This window comes from Schistocerca gregaria, chromosome 5 (assembly GCF_023897955.1).
Source record: "Schistocerca gregaria isolate iqSchGreg1 chromosome 5, iqSchGreg1.2, whole genome shotgun sequence".
Classification (NCBI taxonomy): domain Eukaryota; kingdom Metazoa; phylum Arthropoda; class Insecta; order Orthoptera; family Acrididae; genus Schistocerca; species Schistocerca gregaria.
The window spans coordinates 527,236,384-527,262,384 of NC_064924.1; the positions used below are offsets into that span (position 1 = coordinate 527,236,384).

At 42.9% G+C, this 26,001-nt stretch overlaps 1 protein-coding gene across 7 annotated transcripts in view; it reads right to left on the bottom strand.

Annotated features, from left to right (window-relative positions):
- LOC126272819 (uncharacterized) overlaps window positions 1–26,001 on the bottom strand; it is a 468,602-nt gene that overhangs the window by 81,640 nt on the left and 360,961 nt on the right. For all 7 annotated transcript variants that reach the window (XM_049976008.1, XM_049976014.1, XM_049976010.1 and 4 more), the window contains exons 5-6: window positions 24,283–24,416; window positions 7,296–7,517 (exon numbers count right to left, since the gene is read on the bottom strand). In XM_049976008.1, the coding sequence (XP_049831965.1) occupies window positions 7,296–7,517; window positions 24,283–24,416 (356 nt within the window). The remainder of the gene's footprint in view (window positions 1–7,295; window positions 7,518–24,282; window positions 24,417–26,001) is intronic.

Here is a 26,001-nt window from a genome sequence, read left to right on the forward strand (position 1 = left end):
CTGTAATGTTCCAAAGAGGAAATTGGTTTCCAAAATTTTTCAAACATTTTTCCATGAGACAATTTGGAGCTTCAAACATGAGCCAGTTCAAACTAGGTTTCCAAAATTTCTCAAGCATTTTTCCTTGAGATAATTTGGATCTTCAAACATCAGCCAGTTCAAACTTCTCAGTACTGTTGATCATCAATGGGAGTACATTTATGAATGACAAGCAACTCAGTGACAAGTATTCTGTCCTTTTGTGCTCACACCACTGACTTCACCAATCACAACTTATTCTCCCTCACTGCCCATTACTCCTCTCAATTGCATGGGTCTCTGACACAGCAGTGAAATGGCAACCTGCAGGGGAATGGCACACTGTGTCATATAATGTTCCCTGCAGTCCTCCTTGGTGGTCCGGTCTGCTTGTACACTTTTCCAAGTCCAACATGCCCCAATACCTGGCAGAATAATACCCGCTTCCTTCATTGTTAAAGGAAATACAGTTGGTCATGTATGAGCTGGACCATTTTCTTTGCTTAGTACTTGTGCTGCAAAGACTGTAGGGCACTAAGAAAATCAGAGCAGATGAGAAACTATTTGCCTGGTAAACACTTTGTCTGCTCCGGTGCCTCCAGCATAGCATGCAGCTCTGCAGTAAATACCCCATCTCTATGCAATCTCTCTTGTGATTCATTAACCTAAAATAATTCTGGACCTCTGCAGAAGCCAAGGTGATCTGCTCCAACCTTGGAGTAAAACTTTAAAATCAACCATACTCAACTCTAAAAGGCAATCCTTCACACGAGTCTCATAGGGCTCATTGCTAGTTGCCAATTATGAAAAACCTATGCAATGATAGGGAATATAGGTGTTTTTGGTGTGGGTGTTGATTTATAGGTCTGTTGTACCATGATAAGTTGTTGCCTGAAATGAAGCAGCGGCTCAGCAGCCTCAGCACAGAGGCTCGGTCTGGGGCTGGTTATAAATGCCCCCCCTAAGTCCTTCATGGTACATCACATCCAACATCTTTAAATAGGAGGGTGCTACAGATCCACAAACCATGCACTCATAATCAAGCCGAGATTGCATGAAGGCTCTGTAAAACTGATCAGACACATTCAGTCTGCTCCCCATGAATTATGACGCAGACCCTTCAAAATACATTCAAGGGAATGTCTTTTCAGGTTCTTAAGGTGTCGCATCCATATAAGTTTATAGTCAAATGTGAGACCCAGGAATCTCACTGTTTCTTTGAAATTAAGGACAGTGTCCCCTCATCCTCAGTTTAGGAATATTTGAAACAGAATGAGAATAGTTTAAAAGAACACACCATGGCCTCTCAGTTGAAAATTTAAAAACCCTCTTCTCGTCCCATTCATACAACCATCAAAGAGTTAGATGCAAGTAATGAGTTTTTGTTGCATGGCTTGAGGAGGAACAAATGACAGAGAAATCATCCACAGACAAAGAACACTGGACAGGAAATTTAAGTACTGATGTGATATGATTAATAGTGATAAGAAAGACAGTGATACCAAAAACACAGCCTTAAGGGACATCGTTCTCCTACTCGAGCTGATGAGAGAGGATGTCACTGAGTCAGTACCTAAAGTAGCATGGCGATAGGAAGGACCACATAAAGGTGGGAAGACACCTTCGAAAACCCCATTCATGGAGCTGCTTGAGGATAATGTGTCTCCAGGTAGTATCATATGGCAAAAGCCTTGCCACTGTGGTAACACTGATTCCTAAAATGAAGTTAAGCATGGTCAGGCTTGGCTATCACTTAGATGAGTGACCAGCGGGGTCTACCAAGTGCAGTTAGCAAGTGGGTTGCACTCACCCCTTGTAAGACAAATTGAGAGCTACTCAACCGAGAAGCAGTGGCTCTGATCATAAAACTGACAATGGCAAGGAGCTGTGTGCTGACCACATGCTGCACCATATCTGCATATGGTGACACGTGTTGGCTGAGGACAAAACAGTGGTCACTCGATGTCATTGGGCCTTCTGAAGCCTGTTCAGGTGGCACACTTTCTCGGTGTGTCAAAAAATATATCCATTACATAGTGCCAGTACAGTAAATCATGTTCCACAGACACTACCAGGAGAGCCAGGTTATCAAAGGTGAAGCGATATCTCCTGAGACCGTCCCCCCCCCCCCCCAAAAAAAAAAACCTTACCTAAGAGAGATGTTTAAAATAACTTGTCAAGTACAAGTGACAAACATGATAGTTAGAATGAACAGAGCAGTATAAAATTACATCTGCAAATAAAAAAAATTAAATCTGGTAGGAAATATGTGAGAAAGTTAATTGTTTCTGGGGTTGCACAAAAGTAGCAGCAGCATGAAAAATGGTTTCAGGACTAAGAAAAGAGGTGAAAGAAAGAGAGAACCTGCTGATTATCAGATACAGTGGGAGAAGCATTTTGAAGTCCTGCTAACAGAAACAAGGATAGAGTATATACAAGATGAAAAGGAACCAGAATGGTGAAGAGGTAAAGAAAATAAGTGCTAAATAAGTACAGAAGGCAGCTACACAAATGAGAATCGGTAAATTACTAGCATCTGTAAATATACCATTAGAGTTACTAAAGTATGCCCCAAGCATTCTGAATGAATATCTGAGCAAGTTATTTAATATAAACACATGTGATATGGTGAGGGAATTCCAGCAGAGTGGAACTTCATGTATTTAAGTCCCGTAAATAAAAAAGGGAACAAGAATGTATATAGCAGTTACTGTGGCATGAGTGTTCCAGGTTCAATTAGCAGGCTGTAAGGGAGGAATTTAAAATCAAGAATGGAGAAGATTATAACTGAAGTGAAAGAATAAAGCTCTTTTGAAGAAGCAGGTCACGAGCAGATTATATCTTTAGCCTAAGACAGTTCATGGATAAGACATTGGAAATAAATTTGATTTTCATAGATATGGGAAATGCATATTACACAGTGCCACTAAAAAGATTGTTCAAGGTGTTCTGACCAGGTAAATTGCCTAAAAACTTATGTAACATGTACCACAAATCTCTAAGAGTCATTAAAGTGATGAAAGAAATTTCTACAGAAGCCTTCTGAGTAACTAAAGGACTAGAAAAAGGATGCTGTCTGTCTTTCCCACTCTTTACGGTGTATGTGCAGAAGACACTGAATCATTGGTGTGCAAAGTGCATGGGAATAGCAACTTAAGTAAGTAACCAGTGTTCATACATACTTTTCTGTGCTGACGATACAGCTGTTGCAGCAAATGATGCAGAGGATGTATCTTACATGCATAAGAAGTTTTTGGAAGAATAAAAAAATGGAGTTTGAAAATTAATTTTGAGAAGACAGAATATTTATGCTACAGAGAGGAGGGAAGTAACCAGGACATTCGCAGATACCAAATTAAAGTGTGTCAGAGTTTAAGTATCTAGGTAATAGCCTATCACGTGTTGGAAGATGTGGCAAAGATATCCAACAATGGTTCAGGCAGGGAAAGGTGGCTACCCAAAAATTAAATACTGTACTTTGGTCCTCAAAATTGAGTTTAAAGGTTAAATTCAACTATACGGATTCATCAGGTAATCAATAACAAGTTATGAGAGTGAGTGTTGAGAATTCACAGGAATAAATACTCAGAGCTTTAGAAATGAATCAATTGAGAAGAGCGTGTAAAATTGCCTGACATTTTCAGAAATGAGGAAGTAAGAGAAAAGACCCAGATCGATTATGTTATTATGGATAGAATAGAATAAAGGCAGCTAGAATGGTTAGGACATGTGAACATGTCAAAAGAATGGAAGAAGACAGGGAAAACCATACCCACCTCCATCCCACAGTGTAAGCAACTCAACCTGTGGTTCACACTTTCGCAAAAGCGGAAGTCACACACAGAGATATAGACAGCATAAGTGTTGTTCACAATCAAAACTGAAGTTATCTTTGTTTAATAGAGATCCTAACTGCAACAATTATGTGCAATTACCACCAGGATAAAAAACAGTGTAAAACAGAATGAAGTTACATCACAGTAACACAGGAGTCAACAATAACTACCTCACACAGTACTACCTACTGTCAGCTAAGTAATTTGTATGATGCACATATACACATTTTCCAAATTTTCCACTTCAGTTTTTGTCTTATCAGTGCTGAGGTTGTACGCATGATAAAAATCATGTGAGTTTTGTGAGATACATATTGTAAATTGAGAACACTAGATTAATGATGAAGTTATTACATTTGGAATGCTATGAGTATTTCAATGGCACAGTTATTGTACACAAATCCAGAGATGATTCCTGAGACAAATTGGTCATCCTTGGTAGAAATAACAGTTTCGTCAGACACTGTGCTTTAAACTTATACCAGACATAAGCACATTATACATAAAATATTCTTATTATTTGAACTTTACAAAAGATTCCTTCTCTAAAGTTTGAAACAAATTGATTGCATAAATTGTTCTTAATGTATAATCATGAATATATACCATATCCCTTTCCGAATGATTGCAATCTTATCACCAACATGTGTATTTGTAAGGTTTATATACATAATTTATTACCACTACACCAGGCGAGTCGTCTGGCTACAGGTACTTTATGCTAGCCATGTGAAGCAGGAGCAGGGAGCTAGTGCAGATCATTTTTGATTCTGTACTCAATTTTACAGTAACTATGTTTTAAAGAAATCTGTACACTGATTGTAAATCTAGATGCTAAATTTCTTTGGTAACTTATGCACAATAATTCATTTATTTTTAACACGCACTGTATGAAGCTGCATCAGTTTACCACTTTTGCATTCATCCTCACTGCACTGGATCACTTCATAACATAGACTTCTGCTCTGATACTCCTTGAACAATGGAAAACCCAGGATGGAATGTAACATTATTATGAAAAGAATAAAATATTATCAATATTATGAAAATAACAAAAAACAATATTATGAAAATAAAAATTTCATAATACTGATACTCTTTGGCTTGTTTGTAATTTATTGCCAATCAGTTGTAACTGTGTCTTCGCACCTAACATGCAACTGTATTTTCTTTTTATTATGGATCATCTATTGTGAGTGTACCACACGATCTCTAGTAAAATATAAGCATGTTATGAGGCGTGGCGATAAAGAAACCAGATTGGCTGTTGTGTGCATTTCCGACTCTGTCAAGGACAATGAGAAGAGTGGGGGGAGTAACATTGGGACTCACCATGGCATGTGTACATAATTTCATGCCTCTGTGGTGGTTAGTCTGGTTGTAAACCTTCTTAGAAATGAGTTGTGTGTCAGAGCTCCATCGGAATTATGCTACGCTCTAAAATGGAACAACATCTTAACATCAAATTCCTCAGAAAGCTTGGAAAGTCTGCCACAGAAACTTACAATTTGTTGAGTTTTCTGGTGATCCATGTCTGAGCTTCAAATATGGTAGGGAAGGAATCAAAGATGATTCAAAATCAGTCTGTCCTTCCATTTTGAATATTGAAGGGAACATGGAGAAAGTCAGTAGAATTGTTCAAGAAGACTGCCACCTAAGCATTTCAGCAATTTCTGAAATTGCCTGCATCAATAAGGAAACTGTTAGACAGATTTTTCACAATGATCTGGACTTGACAAAGGTTTGTGCTAAAGTGGTATCAAGAATTCTCATAAACGAGCAAAAGTGACATCATGTGGACTGCTATGCTGACACTCTCAAAAACACTGAAAATGATGCTGATTACCTCAGCAAAGCAATTGCATGATGAAACATGGATATTCCAACATGCTCCAGAGACTAAGCAACAATCCATGCAATGGAAGAGCCTCAATCCCCTACGAAGAAGAAAAAGCACATGAGCAATCAAAATTCAAAGTAATGATGATTGTTTTTTTTCTATATTCAAGGGTTATCTACACTGCAGAGTTGCAAGTCGTCTTCTGCTATGCTGTTGAGGAGGCTTGTTGCTTTTTCCTGTTTTAACTGCATTGATTGGTTGCCCCAAGATCAGGTGTGAATGGATGCGATGAAAGAAACCAGATGTGGAAGAATCGCTCATGGATTCTTTGTCAGAACAACGAGCCGGCACACAATGCGATATCTGTGAAGAGGTTTTTGGTGAAAAACAACATTCCATTGATTGAACATCCATTGTATTTTCCTGACCTGGCACCATGTGATTTCTTTCTCTTCCCAAAGCTAAACTCTGCACTAAAGGAACCAGGTTCGTGTCCATGGGTGCAATTAAGGAAAAAGCAACAAGCCTCCTAAACAGCATAATAGAAAAAGACTTGCAGCACTGCTTCCAAGAGTGGAAAATTCGAATGGAGTGGTGCTGAGATGAGGTAATGGACAACATTTAAGGGGACAAAATTTCAGTGCGTAAGTCTTTTCAATATGAGTCCGATTTCTTTATTGCCACAGTGTAAAATAAGCATAATAATGAGGTCTGCCACTTTGTTGTTCAGCAGCTCTGATGAGAGACAAGGTTGTAATAATAGCCCAGCCATGATTAAGGTTTAGATGACAAGTGACTAATATTTGGTTTTCTGTAAGTATTAGTTTATACAACCTCACATTTCCATTGAATGTACATGTATTTCTGTTTGTTTTATGCTCTTATTTGCTGTATACAGATGCCACAAAGATGGCTGATAACTAAAAACAATAGTAATAGTAAAATAAACACTGACAGCAGCTTGTCATGAACACAGTGGTAGTCACAGAGTTGCAAGAAAATGCTGATCATAAAGTAACACAGGTGTCACAACTGGGGGTCTATACCTGCTGATAAATGCTTGTTATAATGAAATGCAAGATTGAGACTTTAACAAAGGTACTCATCTCTCGCTGAGTTATCGCAGTCAGCCGAACCATCTGACCATGCCTCATGAAGTGACTCAAAGCTCTAACTCAGCACTATCTATCTTCTAAATTTTTTCAAATTCTGTGGACAGTCTCCTGCACACTTTTCTATAACAGGATCCCTGGGAAAAAGGATAAGGCAGAGAATAGCTTAGGCACAAATCCTCTGCTGCAAACTGAGAGATTTATTCTGAATGCTACAGTTAACTACGGCTAGTCCAGAAAGGTACACAGACAGACCTCTATAGAAAAGCTGGAGGGAAATACTGCCTAACTGATTCTTTTTATCAGGCTGTTAGGCACACCTGAGTGAGACATATGGTAGAGCACTGAGTGAGACATATGGCAGAGCACTGCTAGCAAAAGGAAAACATCTAGCCCTGAGTCCTGGTCCAGTAAACAGGTTTTCATCTGCAAGGTGTTCCATACATTTTCAATATAGAAATGAAATTTATGCATAACTGAATTACTCACTCTTGTTGCACCCAGGACCAAACCAGCCGACATCACAGTAGCACTGCCTGCGGGGTGGTGTGGTGGCGCCGATGTCAATGCAAGCTCCGTGCGGTCCACAGTCGGCAGACGTCTCACACTCTTCCCGGTACTGGCATCGCGGCCCGTGGTACAGCCGGTCGCACAGGCACTTCCCCAGCAGGCTCCGGCCTCGCCCACTGCAGTCCTCCTTCCATGCCTTGCCTATGGAGGCCACAGGAATTCTGACTTGTTGCACATTTGCAAATTTTTCTTCCTACATCTACATAATAGAGTCTCTAACATGCCCTGGTGTGGTAATGTTCTATTTAACTATTTCTAGTTTGAATCCAGGTAGTGGCCTACAAACATTTTTCATCATCAACAACTGACAGTCAAGTAGAAGAGATGTGTATATGTCGCCCACCTTGTCTACCTAGTAAGCATAAAATTCAAAATTTTCTTTAAAAAAATTTCATAAATTTCAAAATTTTCTTTAAAAATTTTTATGGTGTAGCTGTAATTGAAAGAGGACCTAAGTTCTACAGAAGGACAATTGCTTCAGTAGAGGTTGCTCACTTCCTCAAACCGCAGACAACAAATCTGCCCCCTATGCACAACCTGTACTGTCAAGAGGAAAATTTGGGGTGAAATAATGAGCTGGCAGCTACTGAAAAGTGTTGACCCAAGTCATCAGTCCTCTTGTGCAAGCACCTAGCTAGCTGGGTCATCTTTCCTTCCTGACCCTTACAATGATCTAAGTACAAAATTGTGAAACATAGTTTTCTAAGGTGAGCACCTCTTGACCCCCAAGATTGGCTGGTGGCCTTCCAGGCTCTTCTGGGTGCACTTGATTGCACCTCATATAGAAATAAACCTTCAATGTACAGATAAATACATCTTCTCAATTACTGCTTCGTAAGCATGAACATACCTTGTCTATCGTGACCATGCATATTTTTCACCTGCATAGTGGCACACAGTTCCTGACCAATGGATTTGGTGCCCATGTCCCAAGTTGAAACATAAATTTCTCCCTGTAATTGCTGTTGAGTACACGTATGTTATGCTAAATGTTTTGATCTACTTATGAAATGTGGATGTTTAGTTCATTAGCCATCTGGTGCTATTTACCCTCTGCTATTCACATCCATTGGCTTTCAAGAAAGCTGGGCACTTGGCAATTTGCTCTGAAGGAGGAAAAGAAACTCTTAACTCAATATTTCTACTCATCCCACATAAACCCATGAATATGAACCACCATGATTGGCTTGCAGCTAATTACTAGGTAAGCAAATGGCCAAAAGTATGCTAAAGCATTGTCTCTGTTGCCATCACTACCTCCCCCACCCCTTTCCTGTGCTCCTGTAAAACAGTGTTTAATAGTAGTTGCTCTGGCAAGCATATTACTGATTACGTAACAATTAAGGTTCCTGTGGAAAGGACCATTTACTTTATGTTGTTGTTGTGTCCAGTCTGAAAACTGCTTTGCTGCAGCTCTCCATACTAATCTATCCTGTGCAAGCTTCTTCATCACAGCATACCTACTTCCATTACCAAACTTATACGTCCTTGCTGCCTCTGTATGTACTCTATCAACTAACTCATTCTTACAGTCAAGTTGTGCCACACATTTCTTTTTTTCCAATTTAATTCACCACCTCCTCAATGGTTATTCAATCTGCCCTCTAATCTTCAACATATTTCTATAGCACGGGATTTGAAAGGCTTTTATTCTTGTGTTATCTGAAATGCTTATAATCGACGTTTCGCCATCTTAGAATGCTGCACTCCAGACAAATGTCTTCAGAAAAGACTTTATAACATTTAAATTTATATTAAATGATAACAAATTCCTCTTTTTCACAAATTCTTTTCATGCTACTGCCAGTCTGCATTTTGTTTCCACTGTCCTTCGCTCATCATAAGTTATTTAGCAGCCCAAATAGCAAAACTCATCTACTACTTTTTGTGTATTTTTTCCTAATTTAATTCCATAGCATATGATTTAACTCAGCTACACTCCATTACCCTTGTTTACTTTTGGTGAGTTCATCTTATTATCTCTTTTCAAGACAGTATACATTCTATTCAACTGCTCTTCCATGACATCTGCAATCTCTGAACCCAAGTAGAACTAATGGAATTTCGCCTGTCCATAACTCTGAATAGCAATATAAAGCACCTTCGAGCATGCACTGCATACGCTCCACGATCCTGTTACTGGCAAGATGATAGCTCGTAGTCCTGACATGCTTGCAATCACACAGACGCAAATGTTCGTGAAACAGTTGACAATAAAACTGCCTGCCTGTCTGACATTACCAAGTCGGGGTCATCACTTTAAAGGATTCCGAAATCACACCCTCAACACATAAGCTTGCTAATAGAAATCCTTCAATTTTTTTTCCATACCACACAGCAACATGAAATCGAGAATACTTTAGAACAACCGAAAGCAAAGAGCAACATCATCAAAAAAAGCATAAAAGAAGAAATCACCTGCACACCCTTGGGTCAATGATTATTTGTACCTGAACTACTGTCCTCGACTTTATCGATTCTCAGGGCGTTCGCGACACTATACTATTTTCTAGCTGTTCTAGAATTTTGAACAGATACGTCAAGGAACAAAAGGAATCTGCACATTATTCTAATGAAGTGCAGGTCCAGGAATGAAATGGTGTTATGGAACGGCTTCACTCTGCACAACTTTGCAATTAATTCTTAAGATCAGCGAGAACGCTGCTGAATCCAAAGTTCATGCTTACTGTTCTCGCCTTTGATCGAGCGAGATTACTCCAACAATGTGCCACCGGAAAATTTTATTCGGAGGAGACATGCACTGATTGTTGTCTGGTAACACAATTGATGCCCCCCAACACTCTCTCTCTCTCTCTCTCTCTCTCTCTCTCGACAATGCTTACAAGCAGTAAGAATAGAATTTTTTCTCACTGTATGTACTCGAAATTTTGCAGTATTTTCAAGAAAATATCTCCAGCGCTGAAACACACGTGAAAAAATTACACGATTAAGTATATCATAGCGAGACGAACAGTGGCTCGAAAAACATAAAATTCTGTCAGCTCCAAGACTTTCGTTCTCATGCTCTTTATTCACGGTCTCCTGAGCGAGTGGATCGGTCGAATTCTATAAAAAGAGAAATCGGTCAACTTTGAGTCGCGAGTCTTTTGAGGCCGGTCGCTGCCGACATTGGCGATCAGAAAGCCCCCTTTTACACTGGAACGAATGGAAGCGAACACAAGTAGATACGCATTCGCAGACAGTTCGCCAGTGTTATCTATTATTAGCTTATATCTGTGGCTAATCGTTTATGCTAGAGGGAACGGAAATGAACACAAGATAACAAACATGGCCTCTGAACCTTGTGGTGTTTTTTGACGCTAATGATCGGCACACAGGATATAACACTATGTAATTTGAACCACGATGCACAACTTTGATATTGGACGAGACCTTTTTTATGAGAGCAACATTTTACAAACACAGTTTGAAGACATAATGGTGAAAGTGAGCTTCATAAAAAAAGATGCCTTGCATCCAGAACATTCAGTGACTTACCTTACACAGTATATGTACCTAAAGTCAAAAACATTGCATAAATTTGCCGTTTCATTTAGCATAACCTGTGACTTTATATAAACACTGAGATGTTTAAGGTCATTTTTCTCGGAATAAACTCTATGCTTCTTATACAATTATAATTTCCGCTCGAGTCCCATCTTGCACCCCCACCCCCGCCGCCCTGCATGGGTGTGCAGAGATATGAGGCAGACCTATGACCTTAAATGGTCACAACAGCAGCCTGCTTCTTTTTGCACTAGAAGACTGATGAACTTTCACAACGAAGGCACTCAGGTCAAATAGAATCCCCTTAAAAGGGTAACACTCAACACTTTGCAGCTTTGTAAATGGCGTAGGAATGGTACTAGGCGCTCCATAGCTGACATAACTTATGACAGTCAAGAGGCGTATCAGCGCCGAGTCGGTTGTATGGAATCAGCGCAGTAAGGTGGGTCAGCTCCAAGGCGTGACACGGTGGCATGGCAGTAAGAACTACTGTGTTCGGACGCGCCCGCGAGCACAGCAAACTCTGAAGTTCTCATTTCTTGGAATGACGTAGAATTTACAGCGTGTGTACAAGAAACTGTGTTCCGCTGGCAACCGTGTCACCACAGTGTACGAACAGCGGTCGTCAAAATACCCTAATCGACACACACTTTCCGGAAAAGGTTGCACTCTCGATTCAAAAGAAAACGCGCAATGACGACTGGCAGAAGTTAACAGGAATTCGTGCATCTGTAAAAAGATCGATGCGCGAAGCATGCTACAACCACTACCGTCACTCCGCAAAATATCTTGTCGAGAACACGAGATAATTCTGGTCCAACGCAAAAACGCTAAGCGAGTCAAAGGCTTTTATCCAATCACTCGTTGACCAGTCTGGTGTGACAACAGAAGACAGCAAAAGGAAAGCTTAAGTTTTAAATTTGAGCGTTGAAGAAAGACACCGTCGTTTGACAGTCGAACGGATTTCCGCATGGAGGACAAAGTTATAGGCATTCCTGAGGTAGAGAAGCAACTGAAGGAATCGAAAACAATTAAGTCGTAAGATTCGGATGGAATCCCAGTTCAGTTTTACAGAGAGTACTCCACGGTAATGTCCCCTTACTTAGTGTGCATTTATCGTGATCCTCACGCTCAGTGCAAAGACCCACGTGACTGAAAAAAAAGCGCAAATGGCTTCTGTATATAAGAAGAGTAAAAGAACGGACCCGGAAAATTACAGACCAATATCTTTAACATCGGTTTGCTGCGCAATTCTTGAACATGTTCTCAGTTCTAATCTAATAAATTTCCTCGGGGAGGAAAAGTTTCTGACCACAAATCAGCAGGCATTCAGAAAGTAATGCTCGTGTGAAATTAAGTTTTGCCCTTTTCACATAATATCTTACAAACCATGGATGGAGGACAATAGGCAGGTTCCATGTTCCTAGATTTTCGGAAAGCGTCTGAACACTGTGATCCACTGCAGACTGCTGACAAACGTTCGACATACGGATTAACTTCCCACATATGTGAGCGGCTCGAAAACTTGTTAAGTAATAGAAAGCAGTACGTTGTCATCGACGCCGAGAGTTCATCAGAGACAAGGATATCGTCAGGACTGCCGCAACTAAGAGTGGTAGGAATGCTCTTATTCTCTAGGTATGTAAATGATCTTATGGAGAAATCTACGGCTTTTTGCTGATAATGCTGTGGTATACGGGAAAGTTTCGTCGTTGGGTGACTGTAGGAGAGTACAAAATTAAGTACAAAAAATTTCGAGATAGTGTGATGAATGGCACATAGCTCCGAATGTGGAAAAATGAAAGCTGTTGCGGATGAATAGGAGAAAGAATCCCTTAATGTTCGAATTTAGGATCAGTAGTATCCAGCTTGACACAGCCACATCGATTAAATGTCTAGGCGTAACGTTGCAGAGAGATACGAACTGGAACAAGTACATGAGGATCGTAGTAGTGAAGGTGAATGGTCGACTTCGGTCTATTCGGAGAATTTTGGGACAGTGTAGCACATACGAGGTGCGACAATAAACTAATGACACTGATGTGAAAAAAAAAACATTGCTTACCGTTTTAGTCAAGTTTAGTGTTGTCTCTTTCAAAGTAGCTCCCTTCTGATTGCACACACTTTTTCCAGCGCTTCTGCCATTGATGGTAACATTTCTGGAATTCATCTACTGTAATATCCTCCAAGACCCTCGTCACAGCTTTTTGGCATCTTGTGTTATTTGAAAATGGAGTCCCTTGACCACCGTTTTGACTCTTGTAAATAGATAAAAGTCGCATGGAGCTATAACTGGTAAATAAGGTGGCTATGGTAGTACTGAAATTTGTTTTGAGGTTAAAAATGGCGTGTTTCTAGCTGTTGTCTTGTGAGGTTTTTGGGGACAATTTTTGCACAAACTTTTCTCTTGCCAAGATTTTCAGTTATTATTAGATGAACCGTGTCTCGATTGATGTTCATTTCTTCTGCAATCATTTTCATGGAAAATCTTCGATCAGATCGTACGAGTTCACACACCTTAGCCAAGTTGACATCCATCCGTGAGGTTGATGGTCATCCACTGCAGTCTTCATCTTCAACATTCGTTCTGCTTTCACTAAACATTTTATGGCAACGAAAGCTTTGAGCTCTTGGCATAACCTCCTCTCCAAAAGCCTTCTGAAGCTTACTGTAAGTTGTCGTCGCGTTTTCACCCAATTTAACACACCTTAGCCAAGTTGACATCCGTCTATGAGGTTGCCCAATATTATGCGGTTCCATTTCCGTGACGAGAGACACAAATATATCTTAACATATTACAGCACAACTCACGACTGAGCAGTTGCATCGATGTGCCACTTGGACTAGAAGCAGCTTATAGACCAAGGTCAAAGAAATTGTGCCTAAGCAAGCCTGCAGGGTTTGCCACATCTTGCAAAAGAAAATCAGTCTCATTACTTTATTGTCGCACCTCGTACATAAAGGAGACACAGCATATAGATCCATTCTCGCATACCGCTCCATTGTTGGGATCCTCTCCATGTCAGATGAAAGGAAGACGTCGAAGCAATTCAGAAGCGTGCCGCTAAAATTGTTGCAGGTAGATTGGATCACGGCGCGAGTGTTCCAAAGAGGCTTCGGGAACTCGAATGGAAATCTTGGAGGGAAGGCAACGTTATTTTCTCGGAACGCTATTCAGAAAATTTAGAGAACTAACATTTGAAGCTGACTGCAAACGATTCTAGCGCCGCCAACTGACATTTCGCGCCAAGGACCACGAATATAAGATGCGACAAATTATTGCTCGTATCGAGGCGTACGCGAGGGCCGTCCAGGAAGTAATGAAACACTTTTTTTTTTTTTCTCGGCCATTTCGACTGTAAAAATTAGGAATTTGTTGTGGTAAGTCGTGAAATATTCGTGCTTCAGCCCTTATAGTTTCATCAAGTTCCGAAAGGTGGCAGCACTACACGTAGCCTTCAGAATGGCGTCTGCAACGGAGGTGCGTTCCAAGCAGAGCGCTGTCATTGAGTTTCTTTTGGCGGAAAACCAGTGCATCGCAGGCGCTCGCGGAACGTCTACGAAGACATGGCAGCAAAAGCACGGCGAGTCGTCGGGCGAGGCATATGTCAGCATCGCGACAAGGTCGTGCAGAACCTGGCCCATCTCCCGCGTACCGACCAGCCGCACACTGCTGCGAGTCCTGCAGTGTTGGGACATGTGGACACTCTCATTCGACAGATCACAAACATATACCCCGCTGTTCAACAGGGCGTCTGCGTTGGTAGTGCTGACATACTTGTATAGCAGTTTGCCCGCCAAGTTCCTCACCCGCTGACAGAAGATTGTGGAGAGCAACGAAGGAGCATCTGTGCGGAATTGCTTCAAAGTTACGAGGCGGATCGTGACAATTTTTTGTAGGAAATTGTCGCAGGCAATGAAATGTGGGTTCATCACTTCGAACCGAAGAAAACGGCAAACAATGGAGTGGCGTCACATCACTTCTCCTCCGAAAAAAAAGTTCAAAGCTGCATCCCCATGAAATAAATAAGGCCATTTTTGTTTTATATTTCTGTTTTGAAAATTCTGTAATTCCAGTGGTATCTAATAAGTGATTTCGTGTAATATATAAAATCTCGTAAAATTTATGATTCCATTTGGGTACTGGTAGGTCAAGCATGTCCAATATATGTTCGCAAAATTCAGCATTTACAAATAAAGCCATAATTAAGAAAATTTAGGTTAGCATTGTTATCTTCCCACCATGAACAATGGACCTTGCCGTTGGTGGGGAGGCTTGCGTGCCTCAGCGATACAGATAGCCGAACCATACGTACAACCACAACGTAGGGGTATCTGTTGAGAGGCCAGACAAACCTGTGGTTCCTGAAGAGGGGGAGCAGCCTTTTCAATAGTTGCAAGGGCAACAGTCTGGATGATTGACTGATCTGGCCTTTTAACAATAACCAAAATGGCCTTGCTGTGTTGGTACTATGAACGGCTGAAATCAAAGGGAAACTACAGCCATAATTTTTCCCGAGGGCATGCAGCTTTACTGTATGATTAAATGATGATGGCGTCCTCTTGGGTAAAATATTCCGGAAGTAAAATAGTCCCCCATTCGGATCTCCGGGCGGGGACTACTCAAGAGGATGTCGTTATCAGGAGAAAGAAAACTGACGTTCTACGGATCGGAGCGTGGAATGTCAGATCCCTTAATCGGGCAGGTAGGTTAGAAAATTTAAAAAGGGAAATGGATAGGTTAAAGTTAGATATAGTGGGAATTAGTGAAGTTCGGTGGCACGAGGAACAAGACTTCTGGTCAGGTGACTACAGGGTTATAAACACAAAATCACATAGGGGTAATGCAGGAGCAGGTTTAATAACGAATAGGAATGCTGGTAAGCTACTACAAACAGCGTAGTGAACGCATTATTGTGGCAAAGATAGATACGAAGCCCACACCTACTACAGTAGTACAAGTTTATATGCCAACTAGCTCTGCAGATGACGAAGAAATTGAAGAAATGTATGATGAAATAAAAGAAATTATTCAGATAGTGAAGGGAGACGAAAATTTAATAGTCATGGGTGACTGGAATTCAAGTGTAGGAAAAGGGAGAGAAGGAAACGTAGTAGGTGAATATGGATTAGGGCTAAGAAATGAAAGAGGAAGCCACCTGGTAGAATCTTGCACAGAGAACAACTTAATCATAGCTAACACTTGGTTTAAGAACCATGAAAGAAGGTTGTATACATGAAAGAACCCTGGAGATACTAAAACGTATCAGATAGATTATATAATGGTAAGACAGAGTTTTAGGAACCAGGTTTTAAATTGTAAGACATTTCCAGAGGCAGATGTGGACTCTGACCACAAAAATCTGCAAAAAGGTGGGAATTTAAGGAGATGGGATCTGGATAAACTGAAAGAACCAATGGTTGTACAGAGTTTCAGGAAGAGCATAAGAGAACAATTGACAGGAATGGGGGAAAGAAATACAGTAGAAGAAGAATGGGTAGCTTTGAGGGATGAAGTAGTGAAGGCAGCAGAGGATCAAGTAGGTAAAACGACGAGGGCTAGTAGAAATCCTTGGGTAACAGAAGAAATATTGAATTTAATTGATGAAAGGAGAAAATATAAAAATGCAGTAAATGAAGTAGGCAAAAAGGAATACAAACATCTCAAACAGATCGACAGGAAGTGCAAAATGGCTAAGCAGGGATGGCTAGAGGACAAATGTAAGGATGTAGAGGCTTATCTCACTAGGGGTAAGATAGATACAGCCTACAGGAAAATTAAAGAGACCTTTGGAGAAAAGAGAACCACTTGTATGAATATCAAGAGCTCAGATGGATACCCAGTTATAACCAAAGAAGGGAAAGCAGAAAGGTGGAAGGTGTATATAGATGGTCTATACAGGGCAATGTTCTTGAGGACAATATTATGGTAATGGAAGAAGATGTAGATGAAGATGAAATGGGAGATACGATACTGCGTGAAGAGTTTGACAGAGCACTGAAAGACCTGAGTCGAAAGAAGGCCCCTGAAGTAGACAATATTCCATTAGAACTACTGACGGCCTTGGGAGAGCCAGTCCTGACAAAACTCTACCATCTGGTGAGCAAGATGTATGAGACAGGCGAAATACCCTCAGACTTCAAGAAGAATATAATAATTCCAATCCCAAAGAAAGCAGGCGTTGACAGATGTGAAAATTACCGAACAATCAGTTTAATAAGACACAGCTGCAAAATAATAACACGAATTTTTTACAGACGAATGGAAAAACTAATAGAAGCCGACCTCGGGGAAGATCAGTTTGGATTCCGTGGAAATACTGGAACACGTGAGGCAATACTGATTAAGGAAAGGCAAACCTACGTTTCTAGCATTTGTAGACTTAGAGAAAGCTTTTGACAATGTTGACTGGAATACTCTCTTTCAAATTCTAAAGGTGGCAGGGGTAAAATACAGGGAGCGAAAGGCTATTTACAATTTGTACAGAAACCAGATGGCAGGGACATGAAAGAGAAGCAGTGGTTGGGAAGGGAGTAAGACAGGGTTGTAGCCTCTCCCCGATGTTATTCAATCTGTACATTGAGCAAGCAGTAAAGGAAACAAAAGAAAAATTCGGAGTAGGTATTAAAATCCATGGAGAAGAAATAAAAACTTTGAGGTTCGCCGATAACATTGTAATTCTGTCAGAGACAGTAAAGGAATTGGAAGAGCATTTGAATAGAATGGACAGGAGGATATAAGATAAACATCAACAAAAGCAAAACGAGGATAATGGAATGTAGTTGAATTAAGTCGGGTGATGCTGAGGGAATTAGATTAGGAAATGATACACTTAAAGTAGTAAATGAGTTTTGCTATTTGGGGAGCAAAATAACTGATGATGGTCGAAGTAGAGAGGATATAAAATGTAGACTGACAATGGCAAAGAAATCGTTTCTGAAGAAGAGAAATTTGTTAACATCGAGTATAGATTTAAGTGTCAGGAAGTCATTTCTGAAAGTACACTCATGGAAATGGAAAAAAGAACACACTGACACCGGTGTGTCAGACCCACCATACTTGCTCCGGACACTGCGAGAAGGCTGTACAAGCAATGATCACACGCACGGCACAGCGGACACACCAGGAACCGCGGTGTTGGCCGTCGAATGGCGCTAGCTGCGCAGCATTTGTGCACCGCCGCCGTCAGTGTCAGCCAGTTTGCCGTGGCATACGGAGCTCCATCGCAGTCTTTAACACTGGTAGCATACCGCGACAGCGTGGACGTGAACCGTATGTGCAGTTGACGGACTTTGAGCGAGGGCGTATAGTGGGCATGCGGGAGTCCGGGTGGACGTGCCGCCGAATTGCTCAACACGTGGGGCGTGAGGTCTCCACAGTACATCGATGTTGTCGCCAGTGGTCGGCGGAAGGTGCACGTGCCCGTCGACCTGGGACCGGACCGCAGCGACGCACGGATGCACGCCAAGACCGTAGGATCCTACGCAGTGCCGTAGGGGACCGCACCGCCACTTCCCAGCAAATTAGGGACACTGTTGCTCCTGGGGTATCGGCGAGGACCATTCGCAACCGTCTCCATGAAGCTGGGCTACGGTCCCGCACACCGTTAGGCCATCTTCCGCTCACGCCCCAACATCGTGCAGCCCGCCTCCAGTGCTGTCGCGACAGGCGCGAATGGAGGGACGAATGGAGACGTGTCGTCTTCAGCGATGAGAGTCGCTTCTGCCTTGGTGCCAATGATGGTCGTATGCGTGTTTGGCGCCGTGCAGGTGAGCGCCATAATCAGGACTGCATACGACCAAGGCACACAGGGCCAACACCCGGCATCATGGTGTGGGGAGCGATCTCCTACAATGGCCGTACACCTCTGGTGATCGTCGAGGGGACACTGAATAGTGCACGGTACATCCAAACCGTCATCGAACCCACCGTTCTACCATTCCTAGACCGGCAAGGGAACTTGCTGTTCCAACAGGACAGTGCACGTCCGCATGTATCCCGTGCCACCCAACGTGCTCTAGAAGGTGTAAGTCAACTACCCTGGCCAGCAAGATCTCCGGATCTGTCCCCCATTGAGCATGTTTGGGACTGGATGAAGCGTCGTCTCACGCGGTCTGCACGTCCAGCACGAACGCTGGTCCAACTGAGGCGCCAGGTGGAAATGGCATGGCAAGCCGTTCCACAGGACTACATCCAGCATCTCTACGATCGTCTCCATGAGAGAATAGCAGCCTGCATTGCTGCGAAAGGTGGATATACACTGTACTAGTGCCGACATTGTGCATGCTCTGTTGCGTGTGTCTATGTGCCTGTGGTTCTGTCAGTGTGGTTATGTGATGTATCTGACCCCAGAAATGTGTCAATAAAGTTTCCCCTTCCTGGGACAATGAATTCACGGTGTTCTTATTTCAATTTCCAGGAGTGTATATCCTATGTAAAAGCCTTTATTTTTAGAATACGCCAGTGTCAGCATAAAATAAGCAAGGTTTTGTGGATAGTTACTCATAAAATTGTTTAACTTTTAATTATTAATTTAATAAATTTGCACTGTAGCTTTGTTGACTTGATTGTTAAGAAACATATAAATACTAGGAGCACAAGGCTCAAGAAGAGTCAGTTGGACACAGTTTTGAGACGCAACCACTGTGTTGTACGTCTGTGCAATAACCTAATCTTTGTAATACCGTATTGTGACTATGTAGCCTGTTATGTGGAGTGGGCTCCCACTAAGAAGAAGTGGTGCAGTTTGTCATAAATAAACCAATTTAAAAAGATTTGGTACCTGGATTATTTCATGGACTTCACACAACTTGATCCAGTTAGCAGATGAAATGGACCGAGGCAACGACTATTTCAACAGCAACAACAGCAGCAGCGGCAGGAAGCAGATTACTACGAGTTCTAGCAGTGAACAGTTACATTTGTCTCAAAGTAAGTCTTTGAGTGGTGGATGCCAATGTGATCAGTAAGAAACACCCCCACGATCATACGTTTCTTGAATGTATGGAACACAAGAATAATTTTTGAGGTTTTTGTGGTTAAATCAAATAATCGCTTTTCGATGTTAAAAATTTCGCCCCAGCAAAATTTCACTGCCTCCCCACGTAAAGTAACAAAGACGTTTCGTTACACTCAGACAGTAAAGTCATGGTGATCGTCTTCTGGGACTCTGAACGGTTTATTCTCTTTGATGATCTCCCTCACAGTGCACCCGTCAAATCAGGAATGTGTTGTGGCATTCTCAGGAAACTGATGATACGACTTCAACGTGTTCGTTGCCACAAAAATGCAAACGACAATTCAAGTCTTTACCCAAGTCTGAGCACCCGAAAGCAGCTCACGAAACTTCACTGGATTGTTCTCCCTTATGCTCCCTACAGCCTACATCTCGCACCTTCCGACTTCCATCGATTTCGCTTAACGAAGGATGCACTCTGCGTGGAGCAGCACGAGTACAATGGGGAGGTTATTGATGCAGCAAGATGTTGTCTATGCCATCGACCAATACAGTGGTATCATTCGGGCATGCAGGCCCTCCCAGTAAGCTAGCCTAAGGCCGTCGCATTGGAGATTATGTTGAAAAATAAAGTTCTGTAGCCAAACGATTGGGGACTAATATGATGTACTGGAATCCTGAATAAAACTAACCTGCTTTCAGAAAAGAATGTGTGCCATTACTTTTTGATCGCCCCTCCCAGAAAGTCATTTTTCCCTCGGTCTGTTCGCAACTGGAACGGGGAAGAAAATGACCAGCAGTTGTACCCTGCGCCATGCACCATATGACGGCTTGCGGAGCACGTATGTAGACGTAGACGAGTGTCACGGCTTGTCAATCACAGTCGGTTTCAAACTCAACAGGAACTGCTGCTGTATGCGAATGCAAGTCCATTTAAGCCAGTTTCAGAGCGAACACTGAAAGAGAGCGGCTCATATCTCTGCTCGTCTTCTATGGGCCAGACAATAGTTACAGGGTAGAGGCAGACTGGAGGCGTGGAGTGTGTCGGACGAGTCGCGATTTTGCCTCTTCTCAAATGATACAAGGCCGGCGGCGCAATGAAGCGTTTAACCCGCATTGGGTATTGTTCAACATGGAAGTGGTTTTAGGGCGTTTTTCGCACCATCACTTGGACGCATTCATTGAGGTCACCGTGAACGTGAAGCAGAATGTTTATTTCAACATTCTCAGTGGCCAAGTGTTGCTTTTTATTCTACGTGTTATATATATATATATATATATATATATATATATATATATATATATATATATATATATATATATATACTCCTGGAAATGGAAAAAAGAACACATTGACACGAATTGCTCAACACGTGGGGCGTGAGGTCTCCACAGTACATCGATGTTGTCGCCAGTGTTCGGCGGAAGGTGCACGTGCCCGTCGACCTGGGACCGGACCGCAGCGACGCACGGATGCACGCCAAGACCGTAGGATCCTACGCAGTGCCGTAGGGGACCGCACCGCCACTTCCCAGCAAATTAGGGACACTGTTGCTCCTGGGGTATCGGCGAGGACCATTCGCAACCGTCTCCATGAAGCTGGGCTACGGTCCCGCACACCGTTAGGCCGTCTTCCGCTCACGCCCCAACATCGTGCAGCCCGCCTCCAGTGGTGTCGCGACAGGCGTGAATGGAGGGACGAATGGAGACGTGTCGTCTTCAGCGATGAGAGTCGCTTCTGCCTTGGTGCCAATGATGGTCGTATGCGTGTTTGGCGCCGTGCAGGTGAGCGCCACAATCAGGACTGCATACGACCGAGGCACACAGGGCCAACACCCGGCATCATGGTGTGGGGAGCGATCTCCTACACTGGCCGTACACCTCTGGTGATCGTCGAGGGGACACTGAATAGTGCACGGTACATCCAAACCGTCATCGAACCCATCGTTCTACCATTCCTAGACCGGCAATTATTTCAATTTCCAGGAGTGTATATATATATTCCACAAGCCACCTAACGGTGTGTGGCGCAGGGTACCTTGAGTACCTCTATCGGTTCTCCCTTCTATTCCAGTCTCGTGTTGTTGGTGGAAAGAAGGATTGTCGGTATGCCTCTCTGTGGGCTCTAATCTCCCTGGTTTTATTCTCATGGCTCTTCGCGAGATATTCGTAGGAGGAAGCAATATACTGCTTGACTCCTCGGTGAAGGTATGTTCTCGAAACTTTAACAAAAGCCCGTACCGAGCTACTAAGTGTCTCTCCTGCAGAGTCTTCCACTGGAATTTATCTATCATCTCCATGACGCTTTCGCAACTACTAAATGATCCTGTAACGAAGCGCGCTGCTCTCCGTTGGATCTTCTCTATCTCTTCTATCAACCGTATCTGGTACGAATCCCACACTGCTGAGCCGTATTCAAGCAGTGGGCGCATAAGCGTTCTGTATCCTACTTCCTTTGTTTTCGGATTGCATTTCCTTAGGATTCTTCCAATGAATCTCAGTCTGGCATCTGCTTTGCCGACGATCAACTTTATATGATCGTTCCATTTTAAATCACTCCTAATGCCTACTCCCAGATAATTTATGGAATTAACTGCTTCCAGTTGCTGACCTGCTATATTGTAGCTAAATGATAAGGGATCTTTCTTTCTATGTATTCGCAGCACATTACACTTGTCTACATTGAGATTCAATTGCCATTCCCTGCACCATGCGTCAATTCGCTGCAGATCCTCCTGCATTTCAGTACAATTTTCCATTGTTGCAACCGCTCGATATACCACAGCATCATCCGCAAAAAGCCTCAGTGAACTTCCGATGTCATCCACCAGGTCATTTATGTATATTGTGAATAGCAACGGTCCTATGACACTCCCCTGCAGCACACCTGAAATCACTCTTACTTCGGAAGACTTCTCTCCGTTGATAATGACATGCTGCGTTCTGTTATCTAGGAACTCTTCAATCCAATCACACAACTGGTGTGATAGTCCATTAAACGACTGTGGGGAACTGTATCGAAAGCCTTGCGGAAGTCAAGAAACACGGCATCTACCTGGGAACCCGTGTCTACGGCCCTCTGAGTCTCGTGGACGAATAGGGCGAGCTGGGTTTCACACGATCGTATTTTTCGAAACCCATGTTGGTTTCTACAGAGTAGATTTCTAGTCTCCAGAAAAGTCTTTATACTCGAACATAATACGTGTTCCAAAATTCTACAACTGATGGACGTTAGAGATAGTTCTGCACATCTGTTCGACGTCCGTTCTTGAAAACCGGGTTGACCTGTGCCCTTTTCCAATCCTCTGAAACGCTACGCTCTTCTAGAGACCTACGGTACACCGCTGCAAGAACGGGGGCAAGTTCCTTCGCATACTCTGTGTAAAATCGAACTGGTATCCCATCAGGTCCAGCGGCCTTTCGTCTTTTGAGCGATTTTAATTGTTTCTCTATCCCTCTGTCGTCTATTTCGATATCTACCATTTCGTCATCTGTTCGACAATCTAGAAGGAACTACAGTGCAGTCTTCCTCTGTGAAACAGCTTTGGGAAAAGACATATAGTATTTCGGCCTTTAGTCTGTTATCCTCTGTCTCAGTACCATTTTGGTCACAGAGTGCCTGGACATTTTGTTTTGATCCACCTACCGCTTTGACATAAGACCAAAATTTCTTAGGATTTTCTGCCAAGTCAGCACATAGAACTTTACTTTCGAATTCATTGAACGCCTCTCGCATAGCTCTCCTCACACTACATTTCGCTTCGCGTAATTTTTGTTTGTCTGCAAGGCTTTGGCTATGTTTATGTTTGCTTCCACAGCAGTTTTCTAACTCGGTTGTTGTACCACGGTGGCTCTTTTCCATCTCTTACGATCTTGCTTGGCACATACTCGTCTAAAGCATATTGTACGATGTACTTTGTCCACTGATCGTCAACACTATCTGTACTTGAGAGAAAACTTTTGTGTTGAGCCGTCAGGTACTCTGAAATCTGCTTTTTCTCACTTTTGCTAAACAGAAATATGACGAATATGACGCAAGCAGTGTTCACGGGGCTACACGCATACGTTCCTGGTTTGACGAATACTGAGGTGCTCTATAGCACCTCGACTGTCTAGCTGAATCACGCTATCTTCAATCGCAGAGAAAATATATGGCGCTATCTGGAAAAGCTGGTGAAACATAGCAATCAACATCCATGCAGTTTGCTAACTAGTGTACGGGATCGAATGACCGACGCGTGGCTTAAAGTGCATGAGGCATTCCTCACCAAATTGAGTCCGTTATCGCGGCTAGAAGCGGTGTCTGTATATAAGTGATGTGATTTGTGAAACAGACGTAGCCTGGTTTTTCTCTGTGTGTAAAGGGAAAATCTCGACAAGGATCGACCGTGCCAGGACCTGGACTTGTGTCCAGTCAGCAAGATGAGGGCTGAGTTACTCACGGGCCCGGATGTCGACGTCGGCGCAGGACCAGAAGCGGTAGCTGCTGCCCCACTCGTCCGCCTGTCGCTGCAGGCGCAGCGTGCAGTTGGAGCACGTGAAGTCGGGCGGCAGCCGCACCTGGTAGCTCTGCGCCCTGCAACAGCACCAGCGTAGCACACTTCTCAGAAATTTACCCAAGAGGGGGCAATATTCTAAAATTGCAGCTTTCTGTACGACTGATTCAATGAGTCTGAGAATGGATCTTGCCCAAGAACTGTACGGCCTGACAAAATAAAATAAAAAAAATAAAAAATAAAAATAAAAAAAGTGAGGCACCTAGATGACATTCTCAGCATACACACGACCAGCGGATATGTAAATGATTAGGGGTGCAACTGTACATGACAGGTAGAGCGGCTATCAGTGTTGTGCGTGTTTAGTGTTGTTACCGTGGTAGGGTATAAAAGGGATGCAGAAAGTGTGGGGTGCTGGGAGATCGCTGTGAAGGGCACGGAGGTGCCGTGCGCTAGTACGAGACTGCGTTATCAGCACCTGACAGTTTGAAATCGGCCTCATTGCGGTCTACATTTGGCCAACTGGTCGAATGGTGGAGCATTCATTCCTTTGTGACAGTGGCCCAATATTGGACTGCATGACAATGTGAGGGCAGGCATATTCATTGTCAAGGTTCCAGCCAACGACAGCTGGCCACCACATGGGAGGATCGCAGTATTGGGCACCAAGCACATCGTAACCCTTTCACATCTCCATCTGCCATTCAAGAACAAGTAATGGATTCCAGAGAACTCGAACCAGTGGGCTCTACAAGCTGAGCTACCCGAGCTCGACTCAGGACCAGTCCCCGCAATTTTACTTCCACCAGTACCTCTTCTCCTATCTCCCGAATTTCACCGAAGTTTTCCTGCGAAACTTCCCCGACTAGCACTCCTGAAAGAAAAGATATTGTGGAGACGTGGCTTAGCCACACACTGGGGGATTGTTTGCAGAATGAAGGTCCTGGAAACGAGTCCTGATCCGACAAACAACTTCAATCTGCCGCCGGCCGGAGTGGCCGAGCGGTTCTAGGCGCCACAGTCTGAAACCGAGCGACCGCTACGGTCGCAGGTTCGAATCCTGCCTCGGGCATGGATGTGTGTAATGTCCTTAGGTTAGTTAGGTTTAAGTAGTTCTAAGTTCTAGGGGACTGATGACCACAGCAGTTAAGTCCCATAGTGCTCAGAGCCATTTGAACCTTTTTTTCTCAATCTGCCAGATAGTTTCAGGAGATGGACTCCCTGCAAAATTCTGTGTCATCCCACATCTCTGGTTGCAGACTCGCAGGAGCCAGACTAGGGAATCATCACCCCATGGGTTGGCTACCGTTGACACAACAACATAAACCGCTACGTTTCGAGTGGGTCTGTGACCAGGAAGCATGGACTGAACATGAATTAGGCCCCACTGTGTTCACAAAACTTACGATATCTCAAATGAGTGATATGTACCAAATCAATCCTTTTTGAAGGTAGATGACTTTCATACCTACACTACAGGGTGTTACAAAAAGGTACTGCCAAACTTTCAGGAAACATTCCTCACTCACAAAGAAAGAAAATATGTTATGTGGACATGTGTCCGGAAACGCTTAGTTTCCATGTTAGAGCTCATTTTATTACTTCTCTTCAAATCACATTCATCATGGAATGGAAACACACAGCAACAGAACGTAGCAGCGTGAC